A 16,792-nucleotide genomic window follows, 5' to 3' on the forward strand; every position below is an offset into this window, starting at 1 on the left:
CGGGATACGGGAGGGCTTCGGTCGGTCACGACGACAGCGTGTCGTCGTGCGCCAGCGGCCTCGGCCGGTCGGTCGGGCGTTGGCGGCCGGCCAGCGCGCGCGAGCCAAAGCTGCGGTGTGATAAGAAGCAGCTGCTACGCTAATGCGCCGCGCGAGAGAGCGCAGGCTCGTGTGCACTCCCTCAGATCGATACAGGAAGCGGTGGAAATGGACACTGATGAATATGAGTGGGCACTGCGAACTGGGAGCTGAAACAGCAGGAAATCACTCTAACAGAGTACGACAACTAATAATGGACGCTAACTTCATTTGTAGAGCGAGATCGTTTCCTACCAGCTGCTCAAAGCAGTTTATAAGTATATGTAAGGAAAATAAACAGAGCAAAGACAAGAAAGATTGAATACAAAACCCTTTTAATAGTTACAAGTTTTTAAAAATGGGTTTTGAAATGCCTAGTCATACATGATTTGACTCCATTAATGTGACTGCAGAAGCGTGTCTATTAAAATAACTTAATGTGTATCAGTTGAATAGACTCTATTAAAGTGAGACTTTTTGAAATGTAAATTTGGATACCTTCTTTTTTGACTGTGGTACATCACATGACAAATAAAATAAGTACCTTCAACCAGTTAGCGCATAAATAGACTATCTCTTCGGCAGTAAATATTGTCCCACTGAGTTTTAACATTGTTGTGTGGCCTTAGTGTTGAAGTATGGAGATGGCTGGGGGTCAGTCTGTATGGATGCCTCCTGGTGGTCAGTGGTGTGGGGTACAGACACACAGTCATTTATAGTGCTTGTCAGTGGTGTGGGGTACAGACACACAGTCATTTCTAGTGCTCTGTCAGTGGTGTGGGGTACAGACACACAGTCATTTCTAGTGCTCTGTCACTGGTGTGAGGTACAGACATACACAGTCAGTTCTGGTGCTCTGTAAGTGCTGTGAGGTACAGACACACACAGTCAGTTCTGGTGCTCTGTCAGTGGTATGGGATACAGACACACAGTCAGTTCTGGTGCTCTGTCAGTGGTGCAGGGTACAGACACACACAGTCAGTGCTGCTCCTATCTCTCACAGAAGGAATACTCTGCCTTGTGGTGCATTATCAGCTTGTTGTTGGCAAAGTAGAAGCTGTCTGACTTGGTCTCAAACGGACTGGCGATCATCTCTTCCACTGTTGGGGGGTCGGAGGTAAGCGGGGGGGTCCGGAGGTAAAGGACATTGTGGGAAACAGGATGAACATGGGAGGGAAGGAGGGAAAGGGTGGGAAGATGAAGAAAGAAAAGAGATTTAATCTGCTTTTACTGGCAATGACACATTCAGACCTATTTTCAGTAACCATATTTTGTAGCACATGGCAGACTACTTTCTGACAAATGAGTGTGAGCATACACCGACATATCAACACACACCTGTGTGAGCGTCCAGCTCAGGTAGGGTGTAAATACTGAGGTAAACACACACCTGTGTGCGAGTGAAGCTCAGGTAGGTTGTAAATACTGAGGTAAACACACACCTGTGTGAGCGTCCAGCTCAGGTAGGGTGTAAAGACTGAGGTAAACACACACCTGTGTGAGCGTCCAGCTCAGGTAGGGTGTAAATACTGAGGTAAACACACACCTGTGTGAGCGTCCAGCTCAGGTAGGGTGTAAATACTGAGATAAACACACACCTGTGTGAGCGTCCAGCTCAGGTAGGGTGTAAATACTGAGATGGTAAATGGTAAATGGACTGCATTTATATAGCGCTTTTATCCAAAGCGCTTTACAATTGATGCCTCTCATTCGCCAGAGCTGTTAGAGGTTAGGGATTAGGTGTCTTGCTCAAGGACACTTCGACATGCCCAGGGCGGGGTTTGAACTGGCAACCCTCCGACTGCCAGACAATCGGTCTTACCTCCTGAGCTATATCGCCCCTAACACACCTGATAAACACACACCTGTGTGAGCGTCCAGCTCAGGTAGGGTGTAAATGTGCTCGCAGGTATTCCTGCTGTAGGGGATACAGAAGCCGATCTCAAAGTCGAAGGTCTTGAGGAGCTGATCTCTGAAGTAATGCCTCTCTATCAGCCTGAACCTGTTCACAGCCTTCCCCCCTACAGTGAACTCCAGCCTGAGAGAGAAGTGAATAAGTCTTTAATACACACAGACACACAGACACACACACACACGGACACACACACCCATACTCACACACACACACACACACACACACACACACACACACACACATACTCACACATATACAGGCACATGCACACAAGCACATGTACTCACGCATACACACACACACACACACACACCCTCACAAATACACATACTCACACATATACACGCACATGCACACATTCGCGCACGCACACAGACACACACATCACAGCCTGTAAAGCATGGTTCAGACAGATGCAGAGCATGCTGGGACTTACGTGGCTCCGATCTCCCTCAGTGTGAGAAATGCAGGGCTGAAGTGATACTGAATGAACCTTCCGACATCCTGTTCCATCACATCTTTAATTTCTGCAAGAGAAATATGTGTGTGCATGTGTGTGTGAGCACGTGTGTGTGTGGGTGTGTGTGTGCGCGCATTTGTGAGTGTGTGTGTGTGTATGTGTGAGTGTTTGTGTGTATGTGGGGTTGAGCGTTTGTGTGTGTGTGTTTGTGTGTGCACGTGTGAGTGTGTCGGCGCATGTGTGTGTGTGAGAGAGAGAGAGAGAGAGATGTTTAGTAATGGAGGCAGCTGGCTGACTGGGCACTATAATATTATATAATACAAAACAACTTGAAATGTACAAATAAAATGAGTGAAATTGTAAGTGATAAATGAGGGGGCTGCTGGATGGCTCACTCAGTTAAAGCACCCTGCTCTGGTGCATGGATGAGCCTCAAGGACTCGAATGGAATCCAGAGCGTGTCAGTGCCGACTATGACAGGTAGCTTTATAGGGCGACGTGCAATTGCTGACTGGTACGGGAGGGGTCAGCCAAGGGAGGGATCAGTCAGTTAGGGTTCCACATTTCATTGCTCTCTAGCACCCCCTGCTGGTTCATTGTGCACCAATGGACTGCAGGCTAAAACGGATTATGAAGGGTTATAAAGACGATAGTGAATGGCCTTCCTCATACTCCACTCTATGTGAGCTTATCTGTTGTCTGTGGTATGCAAAGAAGTAGCTGGCGATACCATATGCTTCTGAGGAGAACCATGGATGTCTTTACTCTCCTGAAACGGCAGTGGGGGTCAAGCTATGATGCAGCTGCGATTGCAGATGATTGGCCGTTCCACACTAAAATCTTTTAAAAGTGTTGGATAATGCAATGTAATATATCTGATATATTTCATGACTTTGAAAGTATAAATGCTTTAGTCTGCCAAGAATTGATGCTGTCATATTATATGACAACTAGAGGGCAGTGATGTACCACTGTATTTTACAAAGACCGTCACTTTCAATGCTTGACTGTGCTGCATGTGGGGCACTTTTTAAATTCCAGCTCTGGAACTGTGCAGTTATTGTGCTGAGTTGGGACATTTCATTGGCAGCTGGGAGACTGCAGGTAGCCCAACTGACCAATCATCTGAACCATGACACAGGGACAGCCCAATCAGATGAACCGAAGGCTAATTGTGACCTGAATTGGACAGACAGACAGTTTAAAAAATTACATGTATTTCTGTGGATGTGATCATTTCTTTATAATATTATTGGACATACCTTCCTCATACCCAATTTTCCTTTTCCCTCAAAAAAAGATCTGAATTGACAACCGAGTTAAGCTGAGTCTTCAAATCAGCCTGAGTGCCCAGTTATGTTATGAAGTATCTGGAATTTAAATTTGTGAGTAAGATGTTGCTTATGTGCAAAGGTGTTTATAGCATGCATTTTTTCTAGCCACTGTAATATCTGTATATAAGTTGAACGGAATCAGTGAAGTATACTTAATCTCTTAACATGCTAAGCAAGCTCTATGCCCTGAAACTGCTCTTTCATGCAAACAGGTTTAACATAACATTCTGTAGGAAAAATATGCTTAAATAGATATTTTTCTCATTGGGACAGACACACACACACGCACACACACACACACACAGGTACAAACACACAGGCATTCAGAGACACACGCACCTGTCGGACAGTGCCTTTTGAGGTCCAGTATAAGGGCCCCGGAGCCCAAATCTCTGATTTTGAAGCGAGAGAAGGCGATGGTGTAGATGTTGTCCTCCGGAGAGCACAGGTAATCTGCTCCACAAGCACACACATAATTAAAGCAAAATTTGAGGTGAAACATATCTCTGCATTTTAGAAAACAAAACAAAAGAGAAAAAAAAACTCAGAAGTTCCAAGTTGCTAAAGATATTCCAACGTCTCAGAGGCTACAAGCATCGAACATTTTGGGTAGAGAGAGAAACAATGACAGTTCAGTGGAAACACGTGTCAGCTTACAATGTTGGCTCCTTCATTGACAAGAACCTGTTATAAACGGTGCGTCCATTACTGCCGTTGGTGTGTGTGTGTGTGTGATTTCACCAAGTGGCTTACAGTATATAGGCTATATTCATGTTATCCAGCTAACTTAACTTGAAACCTGAGTTTTTGCGAATTTGGGCTTACGACACTGCTGCCCCGATAACTATTTTGGCTAAAGCAGTGAACTCGCTTCATGAAATCCTGAATTTGTCCCAAAACTTCAACAAACTAATCAGGCTAACTGCGGTTAGCTGCTTTGCCATGTCAAACAGGACCCTTGAAATACAGAGGCTGGCTAAATTTGGTGATATTAAACTTAAAAATTATGCATTTCCAAATAGATGAGCTAATATATTAATTAATTTAAAGAAATTACTTTATTAATGATAATGATTCAGGAATGAAACAAAAACTGCATGTACAGAGGGTTCTCAAAACCACACTTCAAACATAGTGCATGACAATGCGTTTCATTAATCAGAGCTAAAAGTGTGTGTGCTTGTTTTTGCATCATTAAGAGGGATGTAAACTCACCGGAAGTGTAGGCAGTCAGTCTCAGGACATGATTCGGGGTGATGGAGTCATCACTGTCCAAAATGTCTGCCACCTCCCCAGCTCCCTCTCCAGAGATCAGCCCGTTCCATTCCTCCATGTCCTGCTCTCCTTCCTCCCCTCTCCCTGCCTGTCCTTCCATCCCTCGTTCCTCATCTATTTCGGTCGAGGCTTCTCCCTCTTCCTTGCTGTCTCTCTCTGTTCCTTCCATGTTCTCCATTCCTCATTCTCTCGCAGTCGATCTGTGCCTGTGGGTCATTTACACAAAGCTCACCGAAATCTGGACCAAGTCACCCTCTCTCTCCGTGTTAATAGACTGGAAGGTTCATTGCAGTCAGAGTGTGCAGGCTGTATTCTAGATATACTCACTATTTCACACTGTCCCTCTGCGACTCATCCAGATTAAATTAATCTGATGCTGTTAATCTGAGTTAATCCCCAATTAACCACAGAGACAAAAGACTACGGTGGCACATGAGGGTCAAAAGACATAGAAGCCTTGCTTATCATACCTAGAGTGCTCTCTGGTAACTAATTCACACAAACAACCAAAAACGGCAAAATTTCACCAGAGCACCGGTCACTACCCTTATCATAATCACCAGGCCGGGACACAGCCATAAACAGATGCCAGATTATTACAACAGCCAGTGTCTGGTGTTTTTGCACATTTACTGCTTGGATGCTGTGGTTTTATCTTTATCAACAGCAAGATTAAACAAACCTTATCTTAAGTTCAGACGGGGTTCTTGAGCAGTGTACCTACATTACACTATATTATAGGCATTTAGCAGATGCCCTTATCCAGAGCAATTTGCACAACTTTTTACAAAGCATTTACATTGTATCCATTTATACCGTAGGATATTTACTGAAGCAACACAGGTTAAATACCTTGCTCACAGGTACAATGGCAGCGTCCTACCTGGGAATGGAACCTGTGACCTTAAGGTTCCTTACCCATTATACTACACTGCTGCCCCACTGCTGTGTACCTGTCTGATAATCTAGATACTCTGTAGTCTGTATGCGAGTGTAATCTAGATACTCTGTAGTCTGTATGCGAGTGTAATCTAGATACTCTGTAGTCTGTATGCGAGTGTAATCTGGATACTCTTCTGTAGTTTGTGAGTGTAATCTGGATACTCTGAAGTTTGTGAGTGTAATCTGGATACTCTGTAGCCTGTATGTGAGTGTAATTTGATACTCTGTAGTCTGAGCGCGAGTGTAATATGATACTCTGTAGTCTGTATGTGAGTGTAATCTGATACTCTGTAGTCTGAGTGCAAGTGTAATATGATACTCTGTAGTCTGTATGAGTGTAATCTGATACTCTGTAGTCTGTATGTGACTGTAATCTTGATACTCTGTAGTTTGTGAGTGTAATCTGGATACTCTGAAGCTTGTGAGTGTAATCTGGATACTATGTAGCCTGTATGTGAGTGTAATCTCATACTCTGTAGCCTGTATGTGAGTGTAATCTCATACTCTGTAGTGTGTATATGAGTGTAATCTGGATACTCTGTAGCCTGTATGTAAGTGTAAATGTCACTTAAAAACTGAGAAACAAGATGAGTCAACTCAAAGTTTCCTTTGTGTCTTTCTCACATCATAGAGCACTGAGAGCACTGGATACACCACATCCTGTCATGCTTTGCAATGTGCAAGAACGGCCCTTAGTTGCCATGGTATCAATCAGTTCCTCTCCTGACGTCAGCCTGGTTGGACGTATAGCGGTGCGGTATTTCCCAGAATGCAACAAGTTTGTCTCAAGAAGCAAGTGAAGAAATTATGGACAATACATACAAGACACGTCAAAATGAAAGGGCACAATAAACTGGTACGTGCTGTTCTTTTCGCTATCAGAAGTGTTTGAACTGATGTTGGGGACAGGTGGTTGATGACGGGTCTGTTGGTAGTTATGCGGCTCATATCAAATCCCAGTTTACTGTAAACTCATGACGTACCAGACCGCATTGCTTAATCAGAACAGACAGGAAGGAATTAAACATGTTGCTTCTACAGAGAGACTGGCTGCCAAATGTTCAAAAAATTAAAGCACATAGCATTACATTACTACAGACAGAAGCTGTATTGAGCAGAACAACGAAGGAAAAGCAGAACTGAAACTGGGACATAGTAGAGAATCCGTGCGTTTTTTATTTCAATGCGAACAAAAACACTGAACCACTAGATGGCGCTACTGGGGATAGTAAGCATTACAAATGCAGTTCAGTTCAGTTTTTTGCATTCAAGACCAGAATACTGGAGGTAAGTCTCACTTGGTCTTCAGCTTCTGGAGGCATCAGGTACAGATACCATTGAGCCCCTCTAATGATCATCCATGTGCAGGTGGCCTTTGCAGGTGCATAGGTGACAGGTGTGCTGCCTGCTGGGTGGGGGTTTAAGTTTTCTGTGGGTCTGCCATCCAGGTGAAATGGTCGCTGTCTGTGGAGCTAAAGCACCTCAGGTGGATGGAGGGTCAGGCTCAGTCTAGGATTCATTACACAGTGATGTATTACACCAGTCAGTAAGGACTCAGTCTGGGATTCATTACACAGTGATGTATTACACCAGTCAGTAAGGACTCAGTCTGGGATTCATTACACAGTGATGTATTACACCAGTCAGTAAGGACTCAGTCTGGGATTCATTACACAGTGATGTATTACACCAGTCAGTAAGGACTCAGTCTGGGATTCATTACACAGCGCACTATTACACCAGTCAGTGAGGACTCAGTCTGGGATTCATTACACTCTGCTGTATTACACCAGTCAGTGAGGACTCAGTCTGGGATTCATTAAACTCTGCTGTATTACATCAGTCAGTGAGGACTCAGTCTGGGATTCATTACACAGTGCTGTATTACAACCAGTCAATGAATAAGATGCATTTTAGTAATGGCTGCTTCTTCTGTCGCTCACAGATGATGAGGGCACTGTATCTGCTCCTGCCATTTCCTCTTCTCCTCGCCATTCCTGTTTCTGCTTCCCACAATGCAACGGCAGAGCCCCACATTGGGAGCGCAACCGTGACTGTGCAGGGTGTCACAGCTGGTGGGGTGACAGACCAGCTGAATGCTCCGATCACGGAAACAGAGGACTATTCAGCCGCACAAGCACTAGCCTTGCTGGACAGGGAAACGACCAATGCAATAGAGCACAGAGATGAAGGTTTTGAAAGAGATTTCAACAGCCATAACACAACATCAGGAAACTCTTACATTACGGCGAATGTAATAAGTGGGCAGGCAACCCGGGAAGACGGCGCCTGGTACACAACTCCACCAAATCTCAGGACTGAAGAATCACAAAACGATATGACTGGGAAGACTGTATCACACAACACATACAAAATGGAGTGGCCAACCAAAAGCACCTCGACCACTGATCCTTTTCCCAGCAACACAGAGTTACACAACAACAGTGCTGTCAGAGACGGTGATTTAAATAATACAGCCATATGGGCCGATGGTGCGAATACCTCAACGATGCCTCCGCACACTGAGACAGATTTCAACAGCACCGTTACACGCACGTACAGAGACTCATACCCAGCTGTGCACGAGGAGCATGTAACAGACTCATATCCAACTGTGGACAAGGAGAATGTAACAGACTCATATCCAACAGTGCATGAAGAGAATGTAACAGACTCATATCCAACAGTGCATGAAGAGAATGTAACAGACTCATATCCAACTGTGGATGTGGAGAATGTAACAGACTCATATGCAACTGTGCAGGAGGGGAATGTAACAGACTCATATCCAACTGTGGACAAGGAGAATGTAACAGACTCATATCCAACAGTGCATGAAGAGAATGTAACAGACGCATATCCAACTGTGGACAAGGAGAATGCAACAGACTCATATGCAACAGTGCATGAAGAGAATGTAACAGACTCATATCCAACTGTGCATGAAGAGAATGTAACAGACTCATATCCAACTGTGCATGAAGAGAATGTAACAGACTCATATCCAATTGTGGACAAGGAGAATGTAACAGACTCATATCCAACTGTGCAGGAGGGGAATGTAACAGACTCATACCCAGCTGTGCAGGAGGGGAATGTAACAGACTCACATCCAACTGTGCAGGAGGGGAATGTAACAGACTCATATCCAGCTGTGCAGGAGGGGAATGTAACAGACTCATACCCAGCTGTGCAGGAGGAGAATGTAACAGACTCATATCCAACTGTGCAGGAGGGGAATGTAACAGACTCATACCCAACTGTCCAGGAGGGGAATGTAACAGATTCATATCCAACTGTGCAGGAGGGGAATGTAACAGACTCATACCCAGCTGTCCAGGAGGGGAATGTAGCAGACTCATACCCAAATGTGCAGGAGGGGAATGTAACAGACTTGTGTACAAACAAGAACAAGACAACCCAAGACAAACCATCGTTCCCCTCTGCACACCGCAAACTGATCTGCTTCATCACTCTGTGGGTTCTGGGAGTGACCGCAACAGTCTTCCTATGGGTCACCGTGTTCCTGGGGGTTCGACTCTCAATCCAGAGGAAGAGGAAGAGGGGCGGCGTGGACGAAGAGGAGACGAGGGGAGCGGAGCAACGGGGGACGAGCCTCTGGCTTCGGCCCACGGGGACGGCGGAGGAAAGGGCGGAGTTTTGGTACGCCAACGGGTCCTGCGCCGCTCCGGGAGGCACGGGGCCAAACGAGCGGAGAGAGAGGAGGACCGGAGAGGGGGACGAAACGAGAAGGAAGGAGAGAGAGACCGAGGACCTCTGGGTCCAGCCCAAAGTGACGCTGGCAGAAATAACTGAGTTTTGGTACGCGCACGGGAAAGCCAAACAGGACGAGGACAGTGAGCAACTATGAGAGAGAGACAGGACGAGCCGCAATAGTTCTGTTTGGATTTAGGAACTACCGTCAGTTTTTTATATATGAAAAGTTGTGTAAAAGTTGTGTAAGTCGCTCTGGATAAGATTGTCTGCTAAATGCCTGTAATGTAAATGTAAATGTTATATAGATAATCTTTGTACAGAACTAGTCTCCAACTATTTGATTTCCTTTTTTTAATTAACAAAAGAAATGCTGACCAAAAACCATGAGGTTATATGAGTGGTTTACAAACAAAAGATAAAAAAAATATTTAAAAATATATCTATGTGTGTTTGTGTGTATTTCAAGCATAGATGCTGTCATAATGTTAATAGTTTTAGTAGAATACTGACAGTACACCATGTTACATTATACTGGCAAAGAAATGACTGTATCACACTGTTATCATGCACACACACCCACACACACTGACATAAATAACATCAGCAATGTCCAACACATCCATATCCTAACAGGAGAGGCTCAGCTGGGAGGATATGAAGAGGTGTACAAAGAACGTTCATGCATGTGAGCTGTTTGTTAAGATAAACCTTTTGTGCATATGTGTACGTGCACATGTGCATGTGTGTGTATGTGTGTGTGTGGGGTGTGTGTGTGTGCATGCCAGTGTGTGTATGTGTGTGTGTGCATGCCTGTGTGTGTGTGTGTGTGTGTGTGTGCATGCCTGTGTGTGTGTGTGTGTGTGTGTGTGTGTGTGTGTGTGTGTGTGTGTGTGTATGTATGTGTATGTGTATGTGTGTGTGCGTGTGTGTGTGTGTGTGCATAGGGGTGAAGGGCATAGGGATGACAGTGAAAGGGGGGAAGTGTAGTGTACAAATATTAGGAAAGACCCTGCAATAGGAAGAGCATGTGGGCCTATTGCAAAACCCACAGGGAGGGGAGTGGCAGAGAAGAAACAACTCAGCACACCCAGATCGTGAGATATTAAAAGGACTGTCTGAATGTTAAAGTCCTGGTCTGAATGACGTGACATTAAAGGGATGGTCTGAATGACTAAATATAAAAGGGATGGTCTAAAAGTGATATTAAATGAATATTTCACTTTGGTGTACTGTGGGATGTACTGAATGAAGTGATAGTAAAGGGATGGTCTGAGTTACATAATGTTAAAGGGATGGTCTGAGTTAAGTGATATTAAAGGGATGGTCTGAGTTAAGTGATATTAAAGGGATGGTCTGAGTTAAGTGATATTAAAGGGATGGTCTGAGTTACATGATGTTAAAGGGATGGTCTGAGTTAAATGATGATAAAGGGATGGTCTGAGTTACATGATGTTAAAGGAATGGTCTGAGTTACATGATGTTAAAGGAATGGTCTGAATGAAGTGATATTAAAGGGATGGTCTGAGTTACATGATGTTAAAAGGATGGTCTGAGTTACATGATGTTAAAGGAATGGTCTGAATGAAGTGATATTAAAGGGATGGTCTGAGTTACATGATGTTAAAGGGATGGTCTGAGTTAAGTGATATTAAAGGGATGGTCTGAGTTACATGATGTTAAAGGGATGGTCTGAGTTACATGATGATAAAGGGATGGTCTGAGTTACATGATGTTAAAGGAATGGTCTGAGTTACATGATGTTAAAGGGATGGTCTGAGTTAAGTGATATTAAAGGGATGGTCTGAGTTACATGATGTTAAAGGGATGGTCTGAGTTAAATGATGATAAAGGGATGGTCTGAGTTACATGATGTTAAAGGAATGGTCTGAGTTACATGATGTTAAAGGAATGGTCTGAATGAAGTGATATTAAAGGGATGGTCTGAGTTACATGATGTTAAAGGGATGGTCTGAGTTAAATGATGATAAAGGGATGGTCTGAATGAAGTGATATTAAAGGGATGGTCTGAGTTACATGATGTTAAAGGGATGGTCTGAGTTAAATGATGATAAAGGGATGGTCTGAGTTACATGATGTTAAAAGGATGGTCTGAGTTACATGATGTTAAAGGAATGGTCTGAATGAAGTGATATTAAAGGGATGGTCTGAGTTACATGATGTTAAAGGGATGGTCTGAGTTAAATGATGATAAAGGGATGGTCTGAGTTACATGATGTTAAAGGAATGGTCTGAGCTACATGATGTTAAAGGAATGGTCTGAGTTACATGATGTTAAAGGAATGGTCTGAATGAAGTGATATTAAAGGGATGCTCTGAGTTAAGTGATATTAAAGGGATGGTCTGAGTTAAGTGATATTAAAGGGATGCTCTGAATGATGTAATAATACAGGGTTAGTCTGAATAAAGTGATATTAAAGGAATAGTCTCAATGAAGCAATATTAATGGTGCTACATCTAACTATTTAATGTAGAAAATAAAGGCATCTATAGAGTTTGCAGAAAGATACAGAGCAAAAGTATTGCTATTCCTAGAAAAAAAATCATATAGAGCCATGACAACAAAAATAGTTACACTGTCCAAATACTTACAGACTGCACTGTATGTCTGCATAAAACACAACATGCATACACACAAACACACATAGATGTATCCCCTAGCAAACAAACACACACGCAAGTATATTATTCTCACACATCAACACAGTCGCACCCATTTGGTCAACACCTGTATCAATTACTTGTCTGGATGAGGTCCATGTGCACACACATGGCTAACTTTACCCCAACGAAACCAAAGGAGGAAGGAGTAATAATGGTAAAACGATGACAGAAAAAGCATGAAATACAAAGTTGCATATTACTGCCAAGAAGTGAAATCTGTAATCTTGCCCCATACCCCTCACTGATCACCGCCCCGCCCACTATATTCAGGAAAAAACAGAGTGCCTGAATTAGGGTGTGTGACTTTTGGTGCCTGAAAGTGAGAGAGAAAGAGCAGAAGATGAGTGTGGACACACCCTGCAGTGTTCCTGTGAGATAAACCACTATGACAGTCAAAGAGGTTTCAAACTGACAACTTTATATCTTCATTCTTCAAAGTTAGGACACAGACATGAAGGTAAGGAATTTTATTCTAAATTTTTGAGTGACAATAGTAATGACATAGACTGGGAGGATTTTAATGTTTTTGAATAGAAGCCAGCTATTGATGTGTTATGCAGAGGAAACTACACTGAGTGTTTATGGGCACAGCCAGAGGAACACAGACTGGGAGGATTTTAATGTTTTTGAATAGAAGACAGCTATTGATGTGTTATGCAGAGGAAACTACACTGAGTGTTTATGGGCACAGCCAGAGGAACACAGTGGAGATACATCATGTACAGTGTTGATATTTTTTCACTGTAAAAACAACATTTCTCACCTTTAAAAGGCTATTCCATTTGCTGGGTGTAGTTCTACTTTTCTTTTTTGTAATAATTTTCTTTCATTGTTTGTAAATGTAATCTACAAAATTACTCAACAGACTGCAACACAGTAAAAACAGATCATGTAAAATGCATTCAATGCACTGTTTGCTACATCAACACCACACATTTTCCTATACAAATTTCATTATTTAGGAAATTTACAGTAATTTCCTCCCTCTCTATTTAAGATTTCTGCTGAATTTCATTCTTCTTTGCGACAATCTCTGACCACCTGCTCAAAAGAGATGAGAAAGTAAGAGGAACCAGCACACAAAGTGAGACAGGAAGGAAAGGGAAGTAACCTGAGCTTCTGAGTTCACCCTTGTCCAAGACACTTGGAGGAACACAGAAAAGGGAGGAGTGTTTGCAAGAGCACTGCAGACTCATCTCTCAGCTGAACCTGGACTAAAACAGAAAGGAAGATCAGCAGAGTACCTTTGATAATTGATTGACCAGGATACAAAATACCTGAACCAAGGATACTGGAAAAGGAAAAAGAGAAGATGCAAAAATACATGTATGCCTAATGCCACCATTAATTACTGTATATGCCTTGCTCAGTAAATCTTTAACAACATTTAGCAGAAACATTTGTAATATAAGGAGCCAATTCTAAATATTTCACAAACCACTTTTTTACTTACTCTGAACTCAAACTAAAATTAAAGTGAAATGAAAAGAAGATGATTTAAAATCATACAACTTTCCCTTTAAAGTCAGTCAGCAGAAGAGATCTTCTAAACCCTTCTAGAACCAGCATCATCTTTGGACCTGCCTTATAAACTGTGCTAAAATCACCAAGATGGTGGTGCGTGGACTTATGTTACATGCTTTGCTGCTCTCCCTCTCCTTCTTCCCAATCTTTACCCAGAATTCTTCACCTGTCAATTCATTGGCATCAGCCACTGATAATCCAGGTAATCCTGAAACAACTGGTATCACTGAACCTTATTTTAAATCCACCACTGATAATCCAGGTGATCCTGAAACAAAAAATGTCACTGAACCTTATTTAGAATCCACCACTGATAATCCAGGTGATCCTGAAACAACAAGTGTCACTGAACCTTATTTTGAATCCACCACAGATAATGTAGGTGATCCTGAAACAACACGTATCACTGAACCTTATTTTGAATCCACCACTGATAATCCAGGTGATCCTGAAACAAAAAATGTCACTGAACCTTATTTAGAATCCACCACTGATAATCCAGGTGATCCTGAAACAACAAGTGTCACTGAACCTTATTTTGAATCCACCACAGATAATGTAGGTGATCCTGAAACAACACGTATCACTGAACCTTATTTAGAATCCACCACAGATAATGTAGGTGATCCTGAAACAACACGTATCACTGAACCTTATTTAGAATCCACCACAGATAATGTAGGTGATCCTGAAACAACACGTATCACTGAACCTTATTTAGAATCCACCACAGATAATGTAGGTGATCCTGAAACAACACGTATCACTGAACCTTATTTAGAATCCACCACTGATAATCTCAATGATCCTGAAACAACACGTATCACTGAACCTTACTTAGAATCCACCACAGATAATCCGGGTGACCCTGAAACTAGCCGTGGACAGAAAAGCCCCATCACACCCAAAATGGCTAATGCTAATGCTAATCGTAATGCTCGTAGAGATCAAGTACTCCTCCCCGTGGTGGTGGTGGCTGTGATGGCCTGTTTCATCGTGGTCATTGGCCTACTTCTCTTGGCCTGGAAATCCAAGAGGAGGGGAAGCAGGGAGGAGGAGGCCTGGGCAGGGCCAGTGAAGCTGGGGGAGCGGGCGGGGGGGGGCCAGGGAGCCGAGGAGGTGGCGGTGGAGGGAGGCGGGGGCGGGGGGGACGAGGGAGGGGCATTGCTGGGCACGTTCAAGGTGCCGCCGGAGAACGGAGTGGGAAGTCCAGGGACGAAGGAAGCGAGGAAGTGGGAGATGGAGCGTCCTCTGATGTACATAGACGAGGATGAAGCGGATCCTTCAGTCTTCCTCTACCCCGCCATCTCTCCCTCAGGCCCATCGTGGGACAACTCGGAGCAGCCGGATATCTACCTGACCACCGCAGTGTAGCGCAAAACGTCCATGGATCGACCTATCGACCCATTGTCAGAGGTTTCAATTAGCAATATGCAGAACCGTAGCTTGTGCCGATTCTTTGACCGCATTTGGGGAAGGGTGGGTTGGGGGTGAGGTGTGCAGGGAACCATTGGCGGAACAGTCCAATAAAGAGTCCAGTATTCTTCTTAATGTACTTGTTTTAATCTGCTTGCCATTAAAAAAAAAACATTTGGCCATTATATTTGGCAATTAAGTTTTCAATATATCTAAATGTGTCGAAGACTTTACACAAATAGATGTTTTCACAGTAGCAAAAGTCAATTTTTTGTTTATGGAAAATGTTGCATTTATTTTATATTGAAGTTTTCATAGAAATATTTCCTACTGTGGTGTGAGGTTTATGTGCTAAATAATTTCACCATTTCAGTGTGTAAAAGGGTTTGAGAATATTGCTGTAATGATGTGCACTTTCCAAAATGTTCAGGATAACAGACATTTTTTTCTTCCAAAGGATGGAAATCAGCCTATATCACTGCTGTACAGTAGGGATGTAATTGTTCTCTGAACCAACGGTACGATTTATATCATGATACAGATTTCACTGTTTGGTATGTACTGGGGGGGGTGGGGCTCATGGGGACTTACATTAATAAAAAGTTCGCTGTTTATTTTCAATGAAATAACAAGACTTTTTTTTATTAACAAGACATGTCTCAAAGAATTTGCTATATGTTTCATATCCATAGTCTTATATTTACATACAGACTATTTTACCAACTAAATCTGCTGGGAGAAAACGGTGCAACTATCATTTAGCAAATGTGTCAATCATGAGATACAGTGATTTTCCCCTTCCAGAGATCGCTGGTCTTTAAAATGCAGGACATTTACAAAATCTTTAAAAAAAAATTTTTTTTAGAGATTTACTCATGTTCTGATAATTACAATTTTTTTGCCATAATATGCTAACCAACAATAATAACACAAATTAAAGCCGCAAGCGGCGTTGGGAGGGGTCCAAGCATTGGCACCATCGCGCCCCCTATGGAGCGATTTAAGAATGGCTTTGTCCTCATGATCATATGCCTTCACCCAACATATCTACTGAATATCATGATGATTGTATAAAATATTGATGACTTGCGGCCAATTTTGAGCTAAGAGACGCTGTCGGATGACTTAGTTACGTCGCCATGGATGTGTCCGGGCCGCTTCCCGTCAAGGCCCTTACTATGTCGTAACACTTAGATGGCATGTCGTAACACTTTGATGGTCCGGCGTGTATGCACAGCTGCAGCGTTTCTGCGCCGCAACTAAAAAAGGTGTCACACTAGTGTTGTCACGATACCAAAATCTTGACTTTGATAGTGATACCAGGTTTAGTATTACGATACTCAATACTGAAATGATATTTGAAACTTAAACGATGCTAATTAGATACTCGGTACCTAACGATACTGAAATTACCTTAATAGATCAGAAACATAATGTCCACAAAGGTTG

The 16,792-nt window shown here is 43.0% G+C and overlaps 3 protein-coding genes across 3 annotated transcripts; 2 read left to right on the forward strand and 1 right to left on the reverse strand.

The window, feature by feature from the left end:
• Positions 1-471: 471 nt before the first annotated feature.
• Positions 472-5,377, reverse strand: unc119.2 (unc-119 lipid binding chaperone B homolog 2). The gene is made up of 5 exons (XM_035398207.1): positions 5,003-5,377; positions 4,127-4,240; positions 2,430-2,520; positions 1,944-2,116; positions 472-1,178 (listed from the first exon to the last, which is right to left on the reverse strand). Exons 1-5 carry the CDS (start codon positions 5,238-5,240, stop codon positions 1,069-1,071), a joined length of 726 nt encoding a protein of 241 aa, XP_035254098.1. The 5' UTR covers positions 5,241-5,377; the 3' UTR covers positions 472-1,068.
• A 1,360-nt stretch (positions 5,378-6,737) lies between these two features.
• Positions 6,738-10,160, forward strand: si:ch73-248e21.5. Its single transcript, XM_035398175.1, has 2 exons — positions 6,738-6,860; positions 7,950-10,160. Exons 1-2 carry the CDS (start codon positions 6,774-6,776, stop codon positions 9,873-9,875), a joined length of 2,013 nt encoding a protein of 670 aa, XP_035254066.1. The 5' UTR covers positions 6,738-6,773; the 3' UTR covers positions 9,876-10,160.
• Positions 10,161-12,657: 2,497 nt separating this feature from the next.
• Positions 12,658-15,301, forward strand: si:ch73-248e21.7. The gene is made up of 3 exons (XM_035398882.1): positions 12,658-12,860; positions 13,401-14,129; positions 14,190-15,301. Exons 2-3 carry the CDS (start codon positions 14,015-14,017, stop codon positions 15,299-15,301), a joined length of 1,227 nt encoding a protein of 408 aa, XP_035254773.1. The 5' UTR covers positions 12,658-12,860; positions 13,401-14,014.
• The last annotated feature ends 1,491 nt before the right edge of the window (positions 15,302-16,792 follow it).

The sequence above is a fragment of the Anguilla anguilla genome, chromosome 17 (genome assembly GCF_013347855.1).
Source record: "Anguilla anguilla isolate fAngAng1 chromosome 17, fAngAng1.pri, whole genome shotgun sequence".
Taxonomy (NCBI): domain Eukaryota; kingdom Metazoa; phylum Chordata; class Actinopteri; order Anguilliformes; family Anguillidae; genus Anguilla; species Anguilla anguilla.

Excerpts from the sequence above, each read along its gene's own strand:
- unc119.2 (XM_035398207.1), bottom strand. The coding sequence starts at position 5,240 with ATGGAGAACATGGAAGGAACAGAGAGAGACAGCAAGGAAGAGGGAGAA. Across the intron at positions 2,521-4,126 it reads CAAAAGGCACTGTCCGACAG|AAATTAAAGATGTGATGGAA; the intron begins GTGCGTGTGTCT and ends TTTCTCTTGCAG. Across the intron at positions 2,117-2,429 it reads CTGAGGGAGATCGGAGCCAC|GCTGGAGTTCACTGTAGGGG; the intron begins GTAAGTCCCAGC and ends CTTCTCTCTCAG.
- si:ch73-248e21.5 (XM_035398175.1), top strand. The coding sequence starts at position 6,774 with ATGCAACAAGTTTGTCTCAAGAAGCAAGTGAAGAAATTATGGACAATA. Across the intron at positions 6,861-7,949 it reads TGAAAGGGCACAATAAACTG|ATGATGAGGGCACTGTATCT; the intron begins GTACGTGCTGTT and ends TGTCGCTCACAG.
- si:ch73-248e21.7 (XM_035398882.1), top strand. The coding sequence starts at position 14,015 with ATGGTGGTGCGTGGACTTATGTTACATGCTTTGCTGCTCTCCCTCTCC. Across the intron at positions 14,130-14,189 it reads ATCAGCCACTGATAATCCAG|GTGATCCTGAAACAAAAAAT; the intron begins GTAATCCTGAAA and ends CTGATAATCCAG.